The sequence below is a fragment of the Palaemon carinicauda genome, chromosome 16 (genome assembly GCF_036898095.1).
Source record: "Palaemon carinicauda isolate YSFRI2023 chromosome 16, ASM3689809v2, whole genome shotgun sequence".
In the NCBI taxonomy this organism is placed as follows: domain Eukaryota; kingdom Metazoa; phylum Arthropoda; class Malacostraca; order Decapoda; family Palaemonidae; genus Palaemon; species Palaemon carinicauda.
The window spans coordinates 18,172,763-18,190,791 of NC_090740.1; the positions used below are offsets into that span (position 1 = coordinate 18,172,763).

General features: G+C 44.1%; 1 protein-coding gene across 5 annotated transcripts in view; it reads left to right on the forward strand.

Annotated features, from left to right (window-relative positions):
- HSPBAP1 (HSPB1 associated protein 1) overlaps positions 1 to 18,029 on the forward strand; it is a 112,767-nt gene that overhangs the window by 35,458 nt on the left and 59,280 nt on the right. For 2 of the 5 annotated variants that reach the window (XM_068389634.1, XM_068389633.1), the window contains exon 3: positions 475 to 2,118. The exons of the other annotated variants lie outside the window; for them this stretch is intronic. In XM_068389634.1, coding sequence (XP_068245735.1) covers positions 542 to 2,032 — 1,491 coding nt within the window. In that variant the 5' untranslated portion in view covers positions 475 to 541 and the 3' untranslated portion in view covers positions 2,033 to 2,118. Of the gene's footprint in view, positions 1 to 474; positions 2,119 to 18,029 lie in introns of those variants that run through there. 5 annotated transcript variants of the gene reach the window in all.

The window sequence follows — 18,029 nt, forward strand, 5'->3', positions numbered from 1 at the left end:
TTGGGATTAGTCTGTGATGAATGGTATAAATTACTTCTAAATTTGTCGTTTTTCTTTCTTTTTCAATACTGTATATTTCAATAGTTGTCTCTCTTCTGAGTAACTTCAAAATAAATGATGCCATTTTTTCATGTTTCTCAAATACAAACTTCTCATTTAACTGGAATTGCTGATTTCTTCAATGTAAGATACTGTACATGGTTCTGTGTGCTGTATGTGGGGCTTCCTTTGGTAAAGGTTAACTGATGAAATGACTCTGTATTCCCTTCTTGTAATATAGACTCTGCATTAATCAACTAGTTTTACCATTTAAGATTTTAGGTATTAGTAATAAAAAGTTTGTGTTTATGGTACAAAAAATTAATTTTGATTTTGTGTTTAACCTTTGATTTAATTCCTATTTGAAGAAACTATTTACTTGAGATTAGATTGTTGTTGATATGATAACCTATTTCTATTTCTTTTTCTTTACAGGTGGGTGAATTATTTGCTTTCAAGTTTGATTCCACATATGTAAGGGTTGTTTCCATTTGACTTTGAAATGGGCGAACCACCGGCTAAAAGGTTTTGTAGTGGTAGTAAAGACACATCCTATTCTTTGAAGAAAAACCTTATTAATCCAAATGAAATTAGGAGAGCTCTCTTTAGTGATGTGAAAGAGCCAGTAGTATTCCATGGTTATCTCAAGCCAGGGGAAGTGTCAAGTGAAAGGACTTCCTCCTGGAAATGTCTTGAATGGGATGCAAAAGCATGGGGAAAGCTATTTGGAGAAAAAGATCTTAATTTCCGCTTAGGTACAAGAATAAGTTGTGATGATGTGCTTACAGCTCCACAGTGGGAAACTACCTGTTTAAAGAGTACTATGTCCTATGAAAGGTTTCTTCAATGGTCAGATGGCAATGCAAGCTGCCATACCTCCTGTGGGCAAGAAGTAATTTCTAGTAGTCACTGGGCTTATTTTGATTATTTTTATATGAAGAACCTTGAACACCAGGATGAACTGAAAGACTTTATAGATTGGGGAAAGTTTGGGTTTCCTGGAAGGGGTATCCAAGACAGCACATTGTGGATAGGCACAGCTGGAGCAAATACCCCGTGCCATATAGATACTTATGGCTGTAATCTTGTTGCCCAGATTCAGGGAAAGAAGCGTTGGATTCTGTTTCCAAAATCTCAGTCTCAGTACTTGTCTCCCACACGTATTCCATACGAGGAGTCTAGCATCTACAGTCAGGTTGGCTTTCCTCATCCTTGTCTAATCACGCATCCAGAATTGTGTTCAACCACACCATATGTTATCACCCTTGAGCCAGGAGATGTACTATTTGTACCCAATCAATGGTGGCACTTTGTTGAAAATCTTGAGTTTTCAATAAGTGTAAACACGTGGTTAGAGTTGCCCTCGGATGATGAAGAGCGTGTAAAAGAAGCACTTGTGATGTATCAAGTTGGGAGTCTTTGTCATGGGGTTGATTCTTTGGATTATGTTAGTTCTGTATTTAACCCAAACATGATAAGTGTTGCTACTATGACCTCATCAGATCTTTTGCAGTTATTGGCTTGCAAAGTTTTCCAGGAAACAAATAGTGTAGATGAGCAGGCGGATATCAGTGATGACTTTCTGTGCTCCAATACTGTAAAATATTCTAATATATCTGGTAAGAAAATATTTCATGACAGAAATAAAAGTAGTTATGCAAGCTCAAGCAGTGATACAAGCCATCATTTATATACGCTGAACTGGAGTAACTTAACATGGTGCATAGATCACGGTGTTGAAAAAGTGCCTAAGATATCCTTTGATTCTTATATTTCTTTAGTTTTAGGGAGTGATATCAAAAGTGAATATGAGAAATCTGTATTGCACTTGAAAAACGAAAAAGATTTGATACTTAAAAAAGAACAAAGTGAAAATAATGAAGACAGAAATGTTAGTTTTCATCATCTTAAGATTTTGATAGATAGCCTAAGTGATTACAGAGTAATAGACCTTATAAAGAAGGTCATTGATGAAAAATTACAAAACAGTTAGTGCCGAACCTTACGTTTTCCTTTTTGACCATTGTAATTTTTTTCAAGTTTACAATATAAGAGGGTTTTACTATATATATATATATATATATATATATATATATATTTTATATATATATATATATATATAATGTATGTGTATATATATACATATATACATACAGTATATATTACTGTACCCAATTTATTTTTCAAATACAGTTCATAATGTCAATAATTTTTAGAATTGAGCTTTATTAAATCAACCTTATCTTTATTTATATATATATATAGTTTCATAAATATTTAAGATGAGTACAGTTTTATGTTAACAGTATAAGTGCTATAGTCAGCACCTTGGAATCATAATGATTTGAATAAGCCTTACCCAGTATTCATTTTGCTATAAGCTCTAAAAGTGCAGCATGGTTGACAAACTAAATAATTAGAGTGTTAGTAGTGTGTTTATATGTTTTATATGTTTAGCCCTCTCTTACCCCGACACCTTCTACCACAATGCATGGCCATTAGAGGCTACCATGATGGGAAACTCATAGTTGTTTTGTCAAGTGCCCAGTTAACGTCCTATTTGGTTGTAATACATTCTTTGGAGGATTTTCCTTATGCTTTGTCCGACTGCTTATTGTATGGCTCTATTGAATGTTCAACTTAATATTGAAGGTAGTTCTCTGAAATAAGAAAATTGTGTAGTCTACAATAAGACTTGTTATATATATAATGGTCAAGTTTGACATGCATAAGATATACCTCACCTGCTAAGGCAGGGTTTTTCAACTTAAGGTATACATACCCATTGGGTATTCAAGAGGTCTATCAGGGGTATCCCCTTGTCCATAGAAAAATCATTCAGAAATACTGTATATGGAATGTTCTGTCCGTGTCAGTATCGTTGCTATCGCAAAATGTGTTGCACACATTACAAAAGTTAAATTAAAAGTATTACTACTGGTTTTTGTATGTGTAAAGTAGTGTGGTGTGATGTAGGTCCAGGGATATAATTGTTGATCAACGTTTTTTAATCAAATTTTACTTTGTTTCAGTTTCCTTCTTCAAAAATGAACGTTTAACTTTGATTCTTCATTTTCTGTTTCTGGGCAGTTTTTTGTTCTGTATACAGTATTTATTCCTCTTTTCAGTTTCCTTCTTCAAAAATGAACGTTTAACTTTGATTCTTAATTTTTCAATATTAATCTTACCCGATAATCATGTAGCTGTCAACTCTGTTGCCGACAGAAATCTACGGTCGGGATACGCCAGCGATCGCTATACAGGTGGGGGTGAACACCACAGCGCCATCTGTGGTCAGGTACTCTAGTACTTCTTGTCAACACCACCTCAATTTTTCCTCTGTCGTGCCTCCGGCTAGACCTACATGGATACGCTGTTGATTCTGGAGTTATTGCTCACGATTTGGTGATGTATTTGCTCTAGAGTTTAGCCTTCGCTATTCAGGAAGCTATATCATTAGCTTAGCAAGTTTTTGGAATTAATTTGATTTAATTTTTTATTTAATTTTGGTACGAAGAGAGTATGAACTCTCTTTCACTTTTAAATGGCCGACCCTTCCCTTAGACGGAAGTGTTGGTGTCGAAGAGAGTATAGACTCTCTTAATTTTGCTTAACAAAGTTATAGATTTATTTTATATCTCTCCGCCTTTTATAGGCCTCTTTGATTAACTTCCTTTTATTATAAACTTATTAAAATTAATTTTTATATTTGTTTATATTCGACCTTTCCTAATAGTAGGCGGTCTTTTCTTGGAACCGAAGTTAATTAACTTTGAGCCCGTCATTTCGTTTTTACCTGTTAACATATTATGCTATTTTAATGTTTTTGAAAGAATTTCTTTGATAGTCTTGTACTGTTTTCAAAGTTGAACTAACGTTTTGTTTTGTCTCTGCAGTTGTTGACGTTCAGAACGTTCAACTTGCGCTCTATCGTTACGATAGAGAGAGAGTCTATCACGGTGTCACGTTGCAGTAAGAGTAAACCGATTCTAGCGTTTTGTTCATTCTTTCTTAGCTTAAATGGTTCTATTCTAATAAAGGAACTTTTTATTTGGGAAACCTTTCAGTTTTTTTCCTTTAACAATAATATGTTTTAACGATATATATAATTGGGCTCTTCTCTCAGGTGCTAAGTCAAGAGAGAGAGAGAGAGAGATAGAGACGGAGGGAGAGAGAGGAGGATAAACGTTTCGTTCAAGCGGGTAACGTTGTTATCGTTTTTGCTCTTCTCCCTAGTCTCTTTAGGGGAAGAAGGTAAACGTTTCTAGAGTTTTATTCTTGTTCTCAGACTTTATGCGGTGAGAGATTTTAAACGTAGTTTATTTGATCTAGTGTTTAATCTCTTTTCCAGCCACTGAATTATTTATCTTTCATTATGTTTTTCTGTTACATTGTAATACTGTTTTCGCAATTACTAACTTTTAATGAAGGATAGAATTGCGTGTTTCAGGTACAAACCACTTAAAGTTTCGAGTTCAGTGAAATAAGTGCAAACAGAAAATCAAAAGTGATAAAGTGATAAGCGCATAGTGTTACAGTGTTGCGTTCGAGGGTTCGTCTGTTCGTGCCAGTTGTTCGCCTAGTCTGGGACCTCTTACAAGCTCCCAAGCCCAGGGGAGAAGTAATGTCGAAGGACTTATGGGTTCAGCAGGCCTTGATCGACGAACAGACGTTTCCCTCCGTGGTTTCGGGTGTAACCAACTCACGTAGCCGACGTGATCACCCCACCCACACAAAGACGAGAGAGCCCATTTATTCCTCGTCTGCGGAAGAGGTTTCTCGCAGAAACCATGGACCAAATCTTGCAGCTTTTAAGTGCAAGTCGGTCCCTTCCGCGCAAGTCCAACTCCTAGGTGGTGCCATTAGCACTGGGTCAGTTCGGACTTGCTGCAGTACGACAACTGCACACCTCCCAGAGAGGCAAGGTGGTATCGCAACAGACAGTAACTCCGTCTGTTGCCGCACCAGCTGTTTTAGACCCTCAGTTTCAACGGACAGTAGCTCCGTTTGTTGTTGTCTTTCTTAAACTCTAGTGGTCTTTGCTGCTGACAATGCAGTCTCAGCTTGCGGTGTTGATGCAGGAGTTTCAGGCAGAGAAGGTTAACACACCTCCTCCTGCGAGCGCTCCTCCACCTCTACGCAGTCCAGCCTGCCAGACGTATGATGTTGAGGTTCCTCAAGCTACCTCCATGCGTGAGCTGCCGCATTGGGAGTTGCCAGATACCAGCTCTTTGCAGCAACCTCCACTTTCCTTGAGGCAGGAGCCTGTTGCCACGCGGCAACCTCCTCAACACTTGAGGCAGGAGCCTTATGCTTTGCAGCAACCTCCTCTACCCTTGAGGTAGGAGCCTCATGCGTTGCGACTTCCTCCTCCATCCTCGAGGCAGCTACCTCTTGCGGTGCGACAACCTCCACCATCCTCGAGGCAGCAACCTCAACTCCACCTCTGCGCAGTCCACCCTGCCAGAGTTGCCAGATACCAGCGCTATGCAGCAACCTCTTGCGTTGCGGCAACCTCCACCATCCTTGAGGCAGCAACCTCAACTCTTGCGGCAGCCACCTCCACTCTTGAGGCAAGAACCTCAACTCTTGAATGGGCTCTCGTGGCATGGTTGGTTTCGACCTGGCCTTTCATTAGAAGGGGCTAGCGTTCGATCCCAAGTATGAGGTAGAAATTTATTTCTATTTGAACACGATGTTGTGTTGATATTTATCCATATTGACTCATTAGGGGTAATTTGAATGAATTACTACCAATTGTGTCACGTGGTGGCCCGGGGAAATCTGGTAAAACTCGCTGGTAAAGAGACTGATGTCTCACCAGGTAAATCCTCGGACAGCTAGATTAGTGTCAGGTTCAGATTTCTTTAAAAAAATCCTCCTCTACCCATGAGGCAGCCTCATGCTTATGAGGAGCCTCATGCTATGCGGCATCCTCCTCAAACCATGAGGCAAAAGCCTCATGCTATGCGGCAACCGCCTCAACCCATGAGGCAGGAGCCTCATACTATGCGGCATCCTCCTCAACGCATGCGGCATCCTCCTCAACGCATGCGGCATAAGCCTCATCCCTTGCAGCTTGAGCCTCATCCCATGCAGCATGAGTCTCATACCATGCAGCATGAGCCTCATCCCATGCAGCATGAGCCTCATCCCATGCAGCATAAGCCGCACGCCATGCAACATGCTCTGCTTACCTTACAGCATGCTCTGCATACCTTACCGCATGCTTCTCAGTCACACATCTTTGGTTGTTGCCAACTCACTAGACTGTCAAGCAGTTTCATAACGTTGCCTTCTAGTCTGCTGCTTTTGCACCAGTGAAACCCTCACTGAGAGAACTTGGCTTTTCTCGGATATGGTTCCTGTAGATGAGAAAGTGCTATTCTCCCTCCTTCTGATTTTCCCTTGAGGACTCTGTCATTTGGAGAGGAGCCTTTAGCTGCTTAGCCTCCTATGGACTTTTATTTAAGCATAGCATGCTTCCAGGGAGGGTAATGGTTCCACTTCAGTCGCTAACCCCGTCTGTTACCACACCTGCTCCCATAGACCTTGAGCTGTGTTGCAAGACATGCAGTCCAAGCTTAGTCCTTGTTAGAGGATTTTTTGTTTACGGAGTCAGTGTGTCACTGGGAAGACGTTCAACAACCAGCAGAAGTGTCTTGTATTGACGCAGTGCGGCAACCTCAGCAACCCGATAAGGAGTTGTCTGTACGACCCAGACAGTCTAGACAGCTTCGGGTTGTCACTGTACTTCCTGGCTTCCCATGGTTGACAGTTCACAGACTGTGCAGCAGTACCATGATCTTGTGTCCGGCTCCGTCAGACGACTAGCTTTTAAGAGCTCCCACAAGTCGTCGCTGTCTGGAGATTCTCAGATGGACTATGGATCTGACCAAGGAACTGGGCCTCCTGTTCAATTTTGAGGAGTCCCAGCTCGTCCCATCCCAGACCCTTGTCTACCTGGGTATGGATCTTCAGAGTCGAGCTTTTCGGGCTTTTCCGTCGGCCCCAAAGATATACTAAGCCCTAGATTGCATCCAGAGCATGCTGAGAAGGAACCGATGCTCAGTCAGGTAGTGGATGAGTCTAACAGGGACACTTTCATCGCTGGCACTGTTCATCGAGTTAGGGAGACCCCACCTCCCCCCTTCAGTATCATCTAGCGGCTCACTGGATAAAGGACATGACGCTAGAGACGATCTCAGTTCCTGTTTCCGAAGAGAGGAGGTCTACTCTCACGTGGTGAAAGAACAGCTTTCTTCTCAAGGAAGTCTACCTTTGGCTGTTCAGAAACCCGACCGCCGTCTCTTCTCTGACGCATCAGACACGGGCTGGGGTGCGACTTTGGACGGACAGGAATGCTCGGGAACATGGAATCAGGAGCTAAGGACACTTCACATCTATTGCAAGGAGCTGTTGGCGGTTCATCTGACCTTGATAAACTTCAAGTCCCTCCAGCTTAACAAGGTGGTGGAGGTGGACTCTGACAACACCACAGCCTTGGCTTACATCTCCAAGCAGGGAGGGACTCATTCGTGGAAGTTGTTCTAGATCGCAAGGGACCTCCTCATCTGGTTAAAAGATCGAAAGCTCACGCTGGTAACGAGGTTCATTCAGGGCGATATGAATGTCATGGCAGATCGCCTTAGCCGGAAGGGTCAGGTCATCCCCACAGAGTGGATTCTTCACAAGAATGTTTGCAGCAGACTTTGGGCCCTGTGGGGTCAGCCAACCATAGATCTGTTCGCTACCTCGATAACCTAGAGGCTCCCGTTGTATTGTTCTCCGATTCCAGACCCAGCAGCAGTTCACGTGGATGCTTTTCTGCTGGATTGGTCCCATCTCGACCTGTATGCATTCCCGCCGTTCAAGATTGTCAACAGGGTACTTCAGAAGTTCGCCTCTCGCAAAGGGACACGGCTGACGTTGGTTGGCTCCGCTCTGGCCCGCGAGAGAATGGTTCATAGAGGTACTGCAATGGCTGGTCGACATTTCCAGAACTCTTCCTCTAGGAGTGGACCTTCTACGTCTACCTCACGTAAAGAAGGTACATCCAAACCTCCACGCTCTTCGTCTGACTGCCTTCAGACTTTCGAAAGACTCTCAAGAGCTAGGGGCTTTTCGAAGGAGGCAGCCAGAGCGATTGCCAGAGCAAGGAGGACATCCACTCTCAGAGTCTATCAGTCTAAAGGGGAAGTCTTCCGAAGCTGGTACAAGGCCTATGCAGTTTCCTCATCCAGTACCACTGTAACCCAGATTGCTGACTTCCTGTTACATCTAAGGAACGTAAGATCCCTTTCAGCTCCTACGATTTAGGGTTACAGAAGTATGTTGGCAGCGGTTTTCCGCCACAGAGGCTTGGATCTTTCCACCAACAAAGATCTACAGGACCTCCTTAGGTCTGTTAAGACCTCAAAGGAACGTCGGTTGTCCACTCCAGGCTGGAATCTAGACGTGGTCCTAAGGTTCCTTATGTCATCAAGATTTGAACCTCTCCAATCAGCCTCTTTTAAGGACCTCACATTAAAACTCTTTTCCTCGTGTGCTTGACAACAGCTAAAAGAGTAAGTGAGATCCACGCCTTCAGCAGGAACATAGTTTTCACATCTGAGACGGCTACATGTTCCTTGCAGCTCGGTTTTTTGCTAAAACGAGCTTCCTTCACGTCCTTGGCCTAAGTCGTTCGAGATCCCAAGCCTGTCCAACTTGGTGGGGGACGAACTGGAGAGAGTACTTTGCCCAGTTAGAGCTCTTAGGTACTATCTAAAAAGGTCATAACCTTTACGAGGACAATCAGAAGCCTTATGGTGGGCTATCAAGAAGCCTTCTCTTCCAAGGTCTAAGAACTCAGTTTCTTACCTATTCAGGCTCCTGATTAGGGAAGCACATTCTCATCTGAAGGAAGAAGACCTTGCTTTGCTGAACGTAAGGACACATGAAGTGAGAGCTGTGGCTACTTCAGTGGCCCTCAAACAGAACCGTTCTCTGCAGAGTGTTATGGATGCAACCTATTGGAGAAGCAAGTCAGTGTTCGCATCATTCTATCTCAAAGATGTCCAGTCTCTTTACGAGAACTGCTACACCCTGGGACCATTCGTAGCAACGAATGCAGTAGTAGGCGGGGGCTCAGCCACTACATTCCCATAATCCCATAACCTTTTTAACCTTTCTCTTGAATACTTTTTATGGGTTGTACGGTTGGCTAAGAAGCCTTCCACATCCTTGTTGATTTGGCGGGTGGTCAATTCTTTCTTGAGAAGCGCCGAGGTTAAAGGTTGTGATGAGGTCCTTTAGTATGGGTTGCAGCCCTTTATACTTCAGCACCTAAGAGTCGTTCAGCATCCTAAGAGGACCGCTACGCTCAGTAAGAAAGACGTACTTAATAAAGGCAGAGTAATGGTTCAAGTCGTCTTCCTTACCAGGTACTTATTTATTTTATGTTATTTTTGAATAACTAATAAAATAAAATACGGGATACTTAGCTTCTGTGTTAACATGTATGCTGGTCTCCACCCACCACCCTGGGTGTGAATCAGCTACATGATTATCGGGTAAGATTAATATTGAAAAATGTTATTTTCATTAGTAAAATAAATTTTTGAATATACTTACCCGATAATCATGATTTAATTGACCCACCCTTCCTCCCCATAGAGAACCAGTGGACCGAGGAAAAAATTGAGGTGGTGTTGACAAGAAGTACTAGAGTACCTGACCACAGATGGCGCTGTGGTGTTCACCCCCACCTGTATAGCGATCGCTGGCGTATCCCGACCGTAGATTTCTGTCGGCAACAGAGTTGACAGCTACATGATTATCGGGTAAGTATATTCAAAAATTTATTTTACTAATGAAAATAACATTTTCTGTTTCTGGGCAGTTTTATGTTCTGTATACAGTATTTATTCCTCTTATTTAATCTGCTTTCATGGTTTTACTTTTCACTTTTGTCATGTAATTGTATCTTTGTCCTTGAAACTTTCTTTTTTACAAATAGAACTTACCTGGCAGTTATATATATATAGCTATAGTCTCTGTCGGCCGGCAGATTTTTCAAAACTCGCGGCAACCGCCGAGTGGTGGTTGTCCGGTTAGGTGTTTAACAACCCTTACAGGGTGGTACTTGGAATCATTCCTGTTTTCTGTTCCTCTGTTCCTCAGATCATCTCTGCCCGTTGGACTGACAATATCGTTATTGGTCCGCCATCGGGGTTTTTCGCTCGCTTTCCCAGTGTCGCTGTATTGGACTTATTTTTGGTGACATATACTGACCTGTGGGATTGGCAATTGCTTTTGTGATTTATTCTTTTGACTGTTCTTTGAGTACGATGTCTGATAAACTACATTTTCGAGTGTGTGTGAATAAGGAATGCAAGGTGAGGTTACCGAAAGTTTCGGTGGACCCTCCCACTGTTTGTTTGGGATGCAAGGGTTTTGAGTGTGCCCTGGATAAAAGGTGCAAAGAATGTGAGGTTTTGGACGAAAAGAAATGGTTGGAAATGAAACGCTATGTGCGTAAGCTAGAATTAGATAAAGTCAGGAGGTCTTCTAAATCTAAATCTAAGTCTGCTAGTGATGTTAGCCTAGACATTTCTTTTGACCCCTCAATTCCTAAATCTTCTGTAGAAGTTGAACCTTCTCCTGAGGTAGTAGCCCCTGCTCCTTCTACAGGAACGGTAACTGTGGATGACCCTCAGTACGCCAGGATGGCGGCTGAGATGAAGGCTCTTAAGGACCAGCTTGCAGCCTTGAAAGGTAAGAGTGCTTATGAAAATGTAGTGGAGGTGGCAACTGATCGAACCTGTCACGCCCCTAGGTCTAGACCTCTACCAAGCTCCCAGGACCAAGGGAGAAGGTACGTCGACGGCCGCAAGGGAGTGACAGGTACGTATCCTCGGTCAGCCATCGCCTCAAGTAGTCCTGTTGCTATTTCCCAGGCTGCTCATGACCGCCATGGAAAAGGCGTGTCGGAAGTGATAGTGTCTTCCCCGAGCCCCTCTCCTAGATGCAGATGGCAGTATGAGGCTTCGAGGCCGACCAAGAGAAGGTGGATACAGCAAGCTGACGAGACCCCGTTCTTGTTCTCCCCTTTCAAGTAGCCCGGAACCTTTTCCTTCCGACGATGACTGGAACACCTCCAGTGAAAAGCTCTAAACCTAGATCGGACGTTTCTCCGCAGGACGATGGAAGGAAAGAGAGATCTCCTCTTCCATCAGGTTACGGGGTCCCTTGAGAGAACCTTCTCCTGCTACCAGCATGACTCAGCAGCCTTCGTCTTCGGAATCGCGAGACCCAGCAGCGGTTGCGAAATCTTTCATGACTTATGCAAGAACAACTGGTGTTACTTGTTCAGGCTTTTAGCCGCCCTCCCCCCCAGTCGGGCAGGCGTAAGGACGACAAATTACCAGTGAAGAACTCAGTTAGTAAGAGGGAATGGAGTTCCTCTCCCTTGCGGTGAGGGGAGGATACGTCTCTCCTCTCCAAGGGAAACGCGCCATGATTCATCAAGCGCTCGATGCCGCATTTCTCCTTCCTCTAGACGACGAGAGGACGCTTACGACTCTCGTCGTCTGGACGCTTCCAACTCCCGCTCGCCACGTCAGGACGCATCCAGCCTGCCTCCCCAGGATGCTTCCATCTTGCGACGTCAGGACGCATTCAGCTCTCGACGCAAGGACGCATCCAGCTCTCTACGTCAGGACGCATCCTCCTCTCGACGCAAGGACGCTTCAAGCGCTCGACGCCAGGACGTCACCAGCACGCGGCCCCAGGACGCACGCGTTTCCCGATTTCAGGACGTATCCAGCCCTCGCCGACAGGACGCATCCAGCAATCTGCTTTACTCCTTGGATGCAGATGAACAGCTGGAAGGAAGTGATCCTTATGCATGCCGGATTGAAAGTAATCTGGGTGTTTTAAAGAAACCTCTGACTTACAGTGGTACCTCTACATACGGATGTTCCAACATACGAATTTTCCAACATACGAAGTAAAATTCGACCAAATTTCTGCCTCGACATCCGAAGTGTTGCTCCAACATACGAAGTAAACATTACGCCATTGAGCGTCAAGTGCTCAGTTCTCTGTTCTTGTGTGTATCGTGTAGTTGTCCTCTGTTTGGTCTGTTATTAACAGTGCTTATTTTCTTCCTTTTCTCACATTTCCTTTTTGATTTTACCTATAATCATGGTGCCTAAGAAGCTAAGTTTCAGTACAGGAAGAAGGCAATTCTTTCATTAGAATTGAAGCAAGAAATTATAGAAAAGCATGAGAGCAGTGTGCATGTGAGTGATACTGTATGGCTAAACAATATGGCTGGAATAGGCCTATGATCTTGAGGCTCAAGCTGAAGGCAGCCATTAAAGCAAATAACCATTGAAGGGGATCACCATTATTACAAGACATCGTAGCAATACCCTGGAAGAGATAGAACGCCTTTTGTTGATAGGGATAAAGGACAAAGAGATTGTTGGCAATGATCATTTGTGAAAAGGGCCAGCGTGATGAATAGAAAGAAAGAAAAAAGTGAAGCAAAGAAAACCAAGATAGCATTAACAAGCTCTTTTAAATAAGACTTCTCTCTTTTTCTGTTTCTCTCTAAACATAGCATTAACATGTTCTTTAAATAAAATCTCTCTCTCTCTCTCTCTCTCTCTCTCTCTCTCTCTCTCTCTCTCTCTCTGTTCTTCTTCGCTGTTATAGTGTTAGATACGTCTATTATTTTTTTTTTCCGAGAGAGAGAGAGAGAGAGAGAGAGAGAGCGATTAAACAAAAATAGAATTAACATGTTCTTTAAATAAAATCTCTCTCTCTCTCTCTCTCTCTCTCTCTCTCTCTCTCTCTCTCTCTCTCTCTCTCTCTCTCTCGTTCTTCTTCGCTGTTATAGTGTTAGATACGTCTATTATTTTTATTCTGAGAGAGAGAGATTAAACAAAAATGTGTTTAGAGTACATATGATTTTTAAAAGCGTCAACGAGTTGAAAAACAATTAAATGTAACTAAGAAAGTAATAACAGCTAATCTGAATTCCTTTATTAACTAAAACAAATATTGATACAAACACACTCGTGTGCGTATGCACAAACACACACACACAGGTGCAAGAATTGCTACGCAGTAAGAGAGACGGTCGGGGAGGAGGTAGAGATGGTGACTGCGATAACATACCGTAACTCGTCACTGAAAGTGATGAAAATAAAAAATAAAAAGAAAAAAAATGTAAAAAATATGAAATATATAAATGAAAAAAAAAATAAGCTGAGTTAGATTAAAATTTCCGTAGTGTAAGTTACGGTATGTTATCGCAGTCACCATCTCTACCTCCTCGCCGATAGTGTCTCCTCGTGCATGTGTGTGTGTTTGCGCATACGCACACGAGTGTGTTTGTATCAATATTTGTTTTAGTTAATAAAGGAATTCAGATTCGCTGATATTGTTTTTTTAATTACATTTAACTGTCTTTCAACTCGTTAACGCTGTTAAAAATCATATGTACACAACACATTTTTGTTTAATCTCTCTCTCTCTCTCTCTCTCTCTCTCTCTCTCTCTCTCTCTCTCTCTCTCTCTCTCTCTCTCTCTCTCTCTCTCTCTCAGAAAAAATTAATAGACGTCTCTAACACTAACAGTGAAGAAGAATAAGAGAGAGAGAGAGAGAGTATTTATTTAAAGAACATGTTAACACCATGTCTACCTTCTCGCCGATCGTCCGTCTCCTCCTGGCGTAGCAAATCCTACACCTGCGTTGGCCTGTCTCTAAGGTAAAGTGGCAATAAAACACATTTTTTATTTATTATTTCTTTATAATTATCTTTTTTACATGCTTCTTTCATATTATGCAGTTATGTTATTGTTATGTGTAATTATGTGTAGCCATTTATTAAGGATTTATTATGGGTTTTTAGGCTGAGGAACGAATTAAATTAATTACCATGTATTCTTATGGGAAAATTCGTTTCTACATCCGAACATTTTCTACATCCGAAGTCGGTTGTGGAACGAATTAAATTCGTATGTAGAGGTACCACTGTAGTTCCTTCAGCCCAAAGGTAGACAGTGTTGGAAGGAATGCAAGTCTTGGGGGATATTTCGGAGGACGAAGATAAACCTGCTAATGCGGCTGCTGACTATAAGGTTCTCTCTCGCTCCCCCCTTGAGCTGTATGGAGAGGAGTTTAAACCTGCTGCCCCTCGTTCTCCTCAGTCGCAGTTCAGCAGGAAAAAGTCGAAGCAGTCAGCTTTCATCAAAATGAAGTTGTCCATTTCGGCTAAGAAGGCTCTTGCTATGATCGATGACTGGCTGAAGGAGCGTAGGCAAGCAGTGAACACCACCTTCTCGTTTCCACCAGCTTGACTTGCATCTAAGTCGGGCATGTGGTATGAGACTGGAGAAGCTCTTGGCCTTGGAGTACCTGCCTCCTCCCAGGGGTACTTCTCCGGCATTGTAGATTCATCCAGAAGACATACCCTTAACTCTGCTAAGGTGATGTGGTCTATGTCAGAGCTAGACCACCTCGTCAAGGGAATCTTCTGATCCTTTGAAGTGTTCAGCTTTTTAGACTGGGCTCTTGGTACACTGGCCAGGAAAACAGAACTCTTACAAGGCACAGAAGACCTAACCAGTATTATGGCCTGTATGGATAAGGCTCTTAGAGATGGGGCGAACGAGTTGGCTTCCCTGTTCTCTGTGGGAATTCTAAAGAAGAGGACTCTTTTATGTTCCTTCACGACCAGAGCGGTTACGGTCGCGCAGAAGGCTGAGCTCCTATATGCCCCTCTCTCAGAACATCTTTTTCCCGAGTCCCTAGTCAGGGACATTACCCTTTCGCTGGCACAAAAGGCTACGCAAGACCTCCTGTCGCGCTCCGCAAGGAACGCTTTACCGGTGATTCCGTCATCCTTGAAGAAGGAGGAGAGGAAAGTTCAGCAGCCCTTTCGGGGTAGAGCTCGTACTAGGACGGAGTTCAGAGGAAGGAGGCAGGAGACGGGCAGAAGTAGAGCGAACAGAGGATCGTTCAGGGCCCGCGCCAGGAAATGAAGCACAAGTCCTCCAAACAGCGGTAGGAGCAAGGCTGTCACATTTTTGGTATGCCTGGAAGGAAAGGGGGGCGGACGCCTGGTCCCTCTCGGTCATCAGAGAGGGGTACAAGATCCCCCTCTTGAAGAAGCCTCCGCTTTCAAGAACACCTCTAGCCTTAGTGGCGCAGTACTCGAATGCCGTGAAACAAGGGGCGCTACTGGAACTGGTGAACCAGATGCTGGAAAAGGGAGCGATAGAACCGGTCCTGGAACTAGCTTCCCCAGGGTTCTACAATCGCCTGTTTCTGGTGCCCAAGAGCTCGGGTAGATGGAGACCCGTTCTAGATGTCAGCGCACTGAACGTCTTTGTAGAAAAGACAAAGTTTACCATGGAAACGACTCAGTCGGTGCTGGCAGCGGTCCGTCCAGGGGACTGGATGTTGTCTCTGGACTTACAGGACACTTATTTTCTTATCCCCATCCATCCGACTTCAGGGAAGTTCCTAAGATTCGTAGTCCAGGGCAAGTGCCTCCAATTCAAGGCCTTTTGTTTTGGCCTTAACACAGCCCCTCAAGTTTTCACCAGAGTAATGGCAAACGTGGCAGGATGGCTTCATCAAGAGGGGATAAGAGTATCCTTATACCTGGACGACTGGCTGATAAGATCCCTGTCGAAGAAAAAGTGTCTGGAGGACCTACACAAGACTTTTATAATGGCCCAGGAACTGGGTCTCATCATCAACAAGGAGAAGTTCCGGACCGAACTGAGTCAGACGATTCTTTATTTGGGGGTAGTTCTGGACTCAGTTCGTTTTCGGGCTTCTCCCTCCCAAGAAAGGCAGACCAAGTGCCTCGGGAAGGTGCAGGAATTCCTGGGGAGACAGAAGTGCTCGGCGAGGGATTGGATGAGTTTGCTGGGCACCCTCTCCTCGCTCGAGCAGTTTGTTGCCCTGGGAAGATTGCATCTCAGACCTCTACAACACTTCCTTTCAAGAGTGTGGGACAGGAAAAATCAGGAGGACTACTTTTCCTTCCCCATTCCAGCAGAGATCAAGAGACATCTTCTTTGGTGGTTGGAATCCTTCGATTTTAGGGGAAGGAATCTCCCTGTTCAGGAAGAACCCAGACCTAGTGTTGTTCTTAGACGCTTCAGAGTCAGGATGGGGAGCAACACTGGGGAGCAGGGAGGTCTCAGGCTCTTGGGGAGTGGAACAGAGCGAATGGCACATCAACAGGAAAGAGTTGATGGCCATTCTGTTAGGAGTGAAATCCTTCAAAGACTCTGTCTCGGGGAGGATAGTATAAGTCAATTCAGACAACACCACGGCCTTGGCTCACATCAAGAAGCAAGGAGAAACTCACTCTCTGTCCCTGTATGAAATAGCAAGAGAGCTCCTTCTGTGGGCGAAGGAGAACGGCGTAGATCTTTTATCAAGATTCGTGCAGGGACAGAAGAATGTAAGAGCAGATATGCTCAGCAGGAAAGGGCAGGCTCTGCCCACAGAATGGACCCTCAACCTTCAGGTTTGCCAGAGGCTCTGGAAGTTATGGGGGAGGCCTCCATAGACCTCTTCGCCTCCAACCAGAACAAGAGGATCCCCAACTACTGCTCCCAAGTCCCGTACAAGGAAGCAATAGCAGTAGATGCCTTCTTGATGGACTGGACAGGGATAGACACCTATGCGTTCCCCCCGTTCAAGATTATCAACCTAGTCGTCAAGAAATTCGCTCTCCTCAAGGCAGGGAGAATGATCTTGATAGCTCCATTCTGGCCATCAAGAGAATGGTTCACAGAGGTGGTGGAGATGTTGGTGGACTTTCCGAGAAGCCTTCCTCCAAGTCCAAAGCTTCTCAAACAGCCCCACTTCGAGAGGTATCATCAAAACCCCCTCGCTCTACAACTGACTGCCTTCAGACTATCGAGAAGCTTGTCAGAGCGAAGACGAGAGGCTTTTCTACACAAGCTGCAAGAGCAATCACCAGAGCGAGGAGGGTCTCTTCACAGTCTCTACCAATCGAAGTGGGAGACCTTTAGATCGTGGTGTAAGCAGCGCAAAGTGTCTTCAACCACTACCTCTGTGAGCCAGATAGCTGATTTTCTGTTATTCCTCAGGCAAGACTCTAAGCTAGCCGTATCCACCATGAAAGGATACAGGAGTATGCTTTCGGCTGTCTTTAGGCACAGAGGCATAGATTTAACGCAAGATAGAGACTTGAAGGATCTCTTAAGATCGTTTGAAACAACTAAGCAGACTCAATTGAGACCCCCGGCTTGGAATTTGGATGCGGTTTTGAAGTTCTTATGCAGCAGTAAGTTCGAGCCCATCTTACAAGTGACTCTTAGAAACGTGACTAAGAAAACTCTGTTCCTGATGGCTCTGGCCATGGCAAAAAGGGTCAGCGAGATTCACGCTATTGAGAAGCTAGTGGGCTTCAACCAGGATGGAGCAGTATGTGCGTTAAGGATCGACTTCCTCGCTAAGAATGAGAACCCATCCAAACCCTGGCCGGGGACGTTTGAGGTTCCTAACCTCACAAATGTGGTGGGCCAAGAGGAGGAGAAACTCCTCTGCCCAGTTAGAGCCCTCAGGGCATATTTATCATGAAAAAAAAATTTAAGAGGTGCATCCAGTTCTTTATGGTGTTTGGTAAAGGATCCACAAAAACCCCTCTCGAAGAATGCGTTATCATTCTTCTTGAGGGAGACAATAAGAGAAGCTCACCTCTTTTGTGAGGAGGAGAACTTTGGTCAAGTAAAAGTAAAGGCTCACGAGGTGAGAGCCATTGCAACTTCAATGGCATATCGAAAGAATATGTCAGTTAAGCAGATAATGGACGCAACGTTTTGGAGAAGCAACTCTGTGTTCGCTTCTCATTACCTCAGGGAGGTAAGAGTGGACTATGGACTATGAAAAGTGTTACACTTTGGGCCCATACGTAGCTACTGCTTCTGTATTAGGTAAAGGAGTT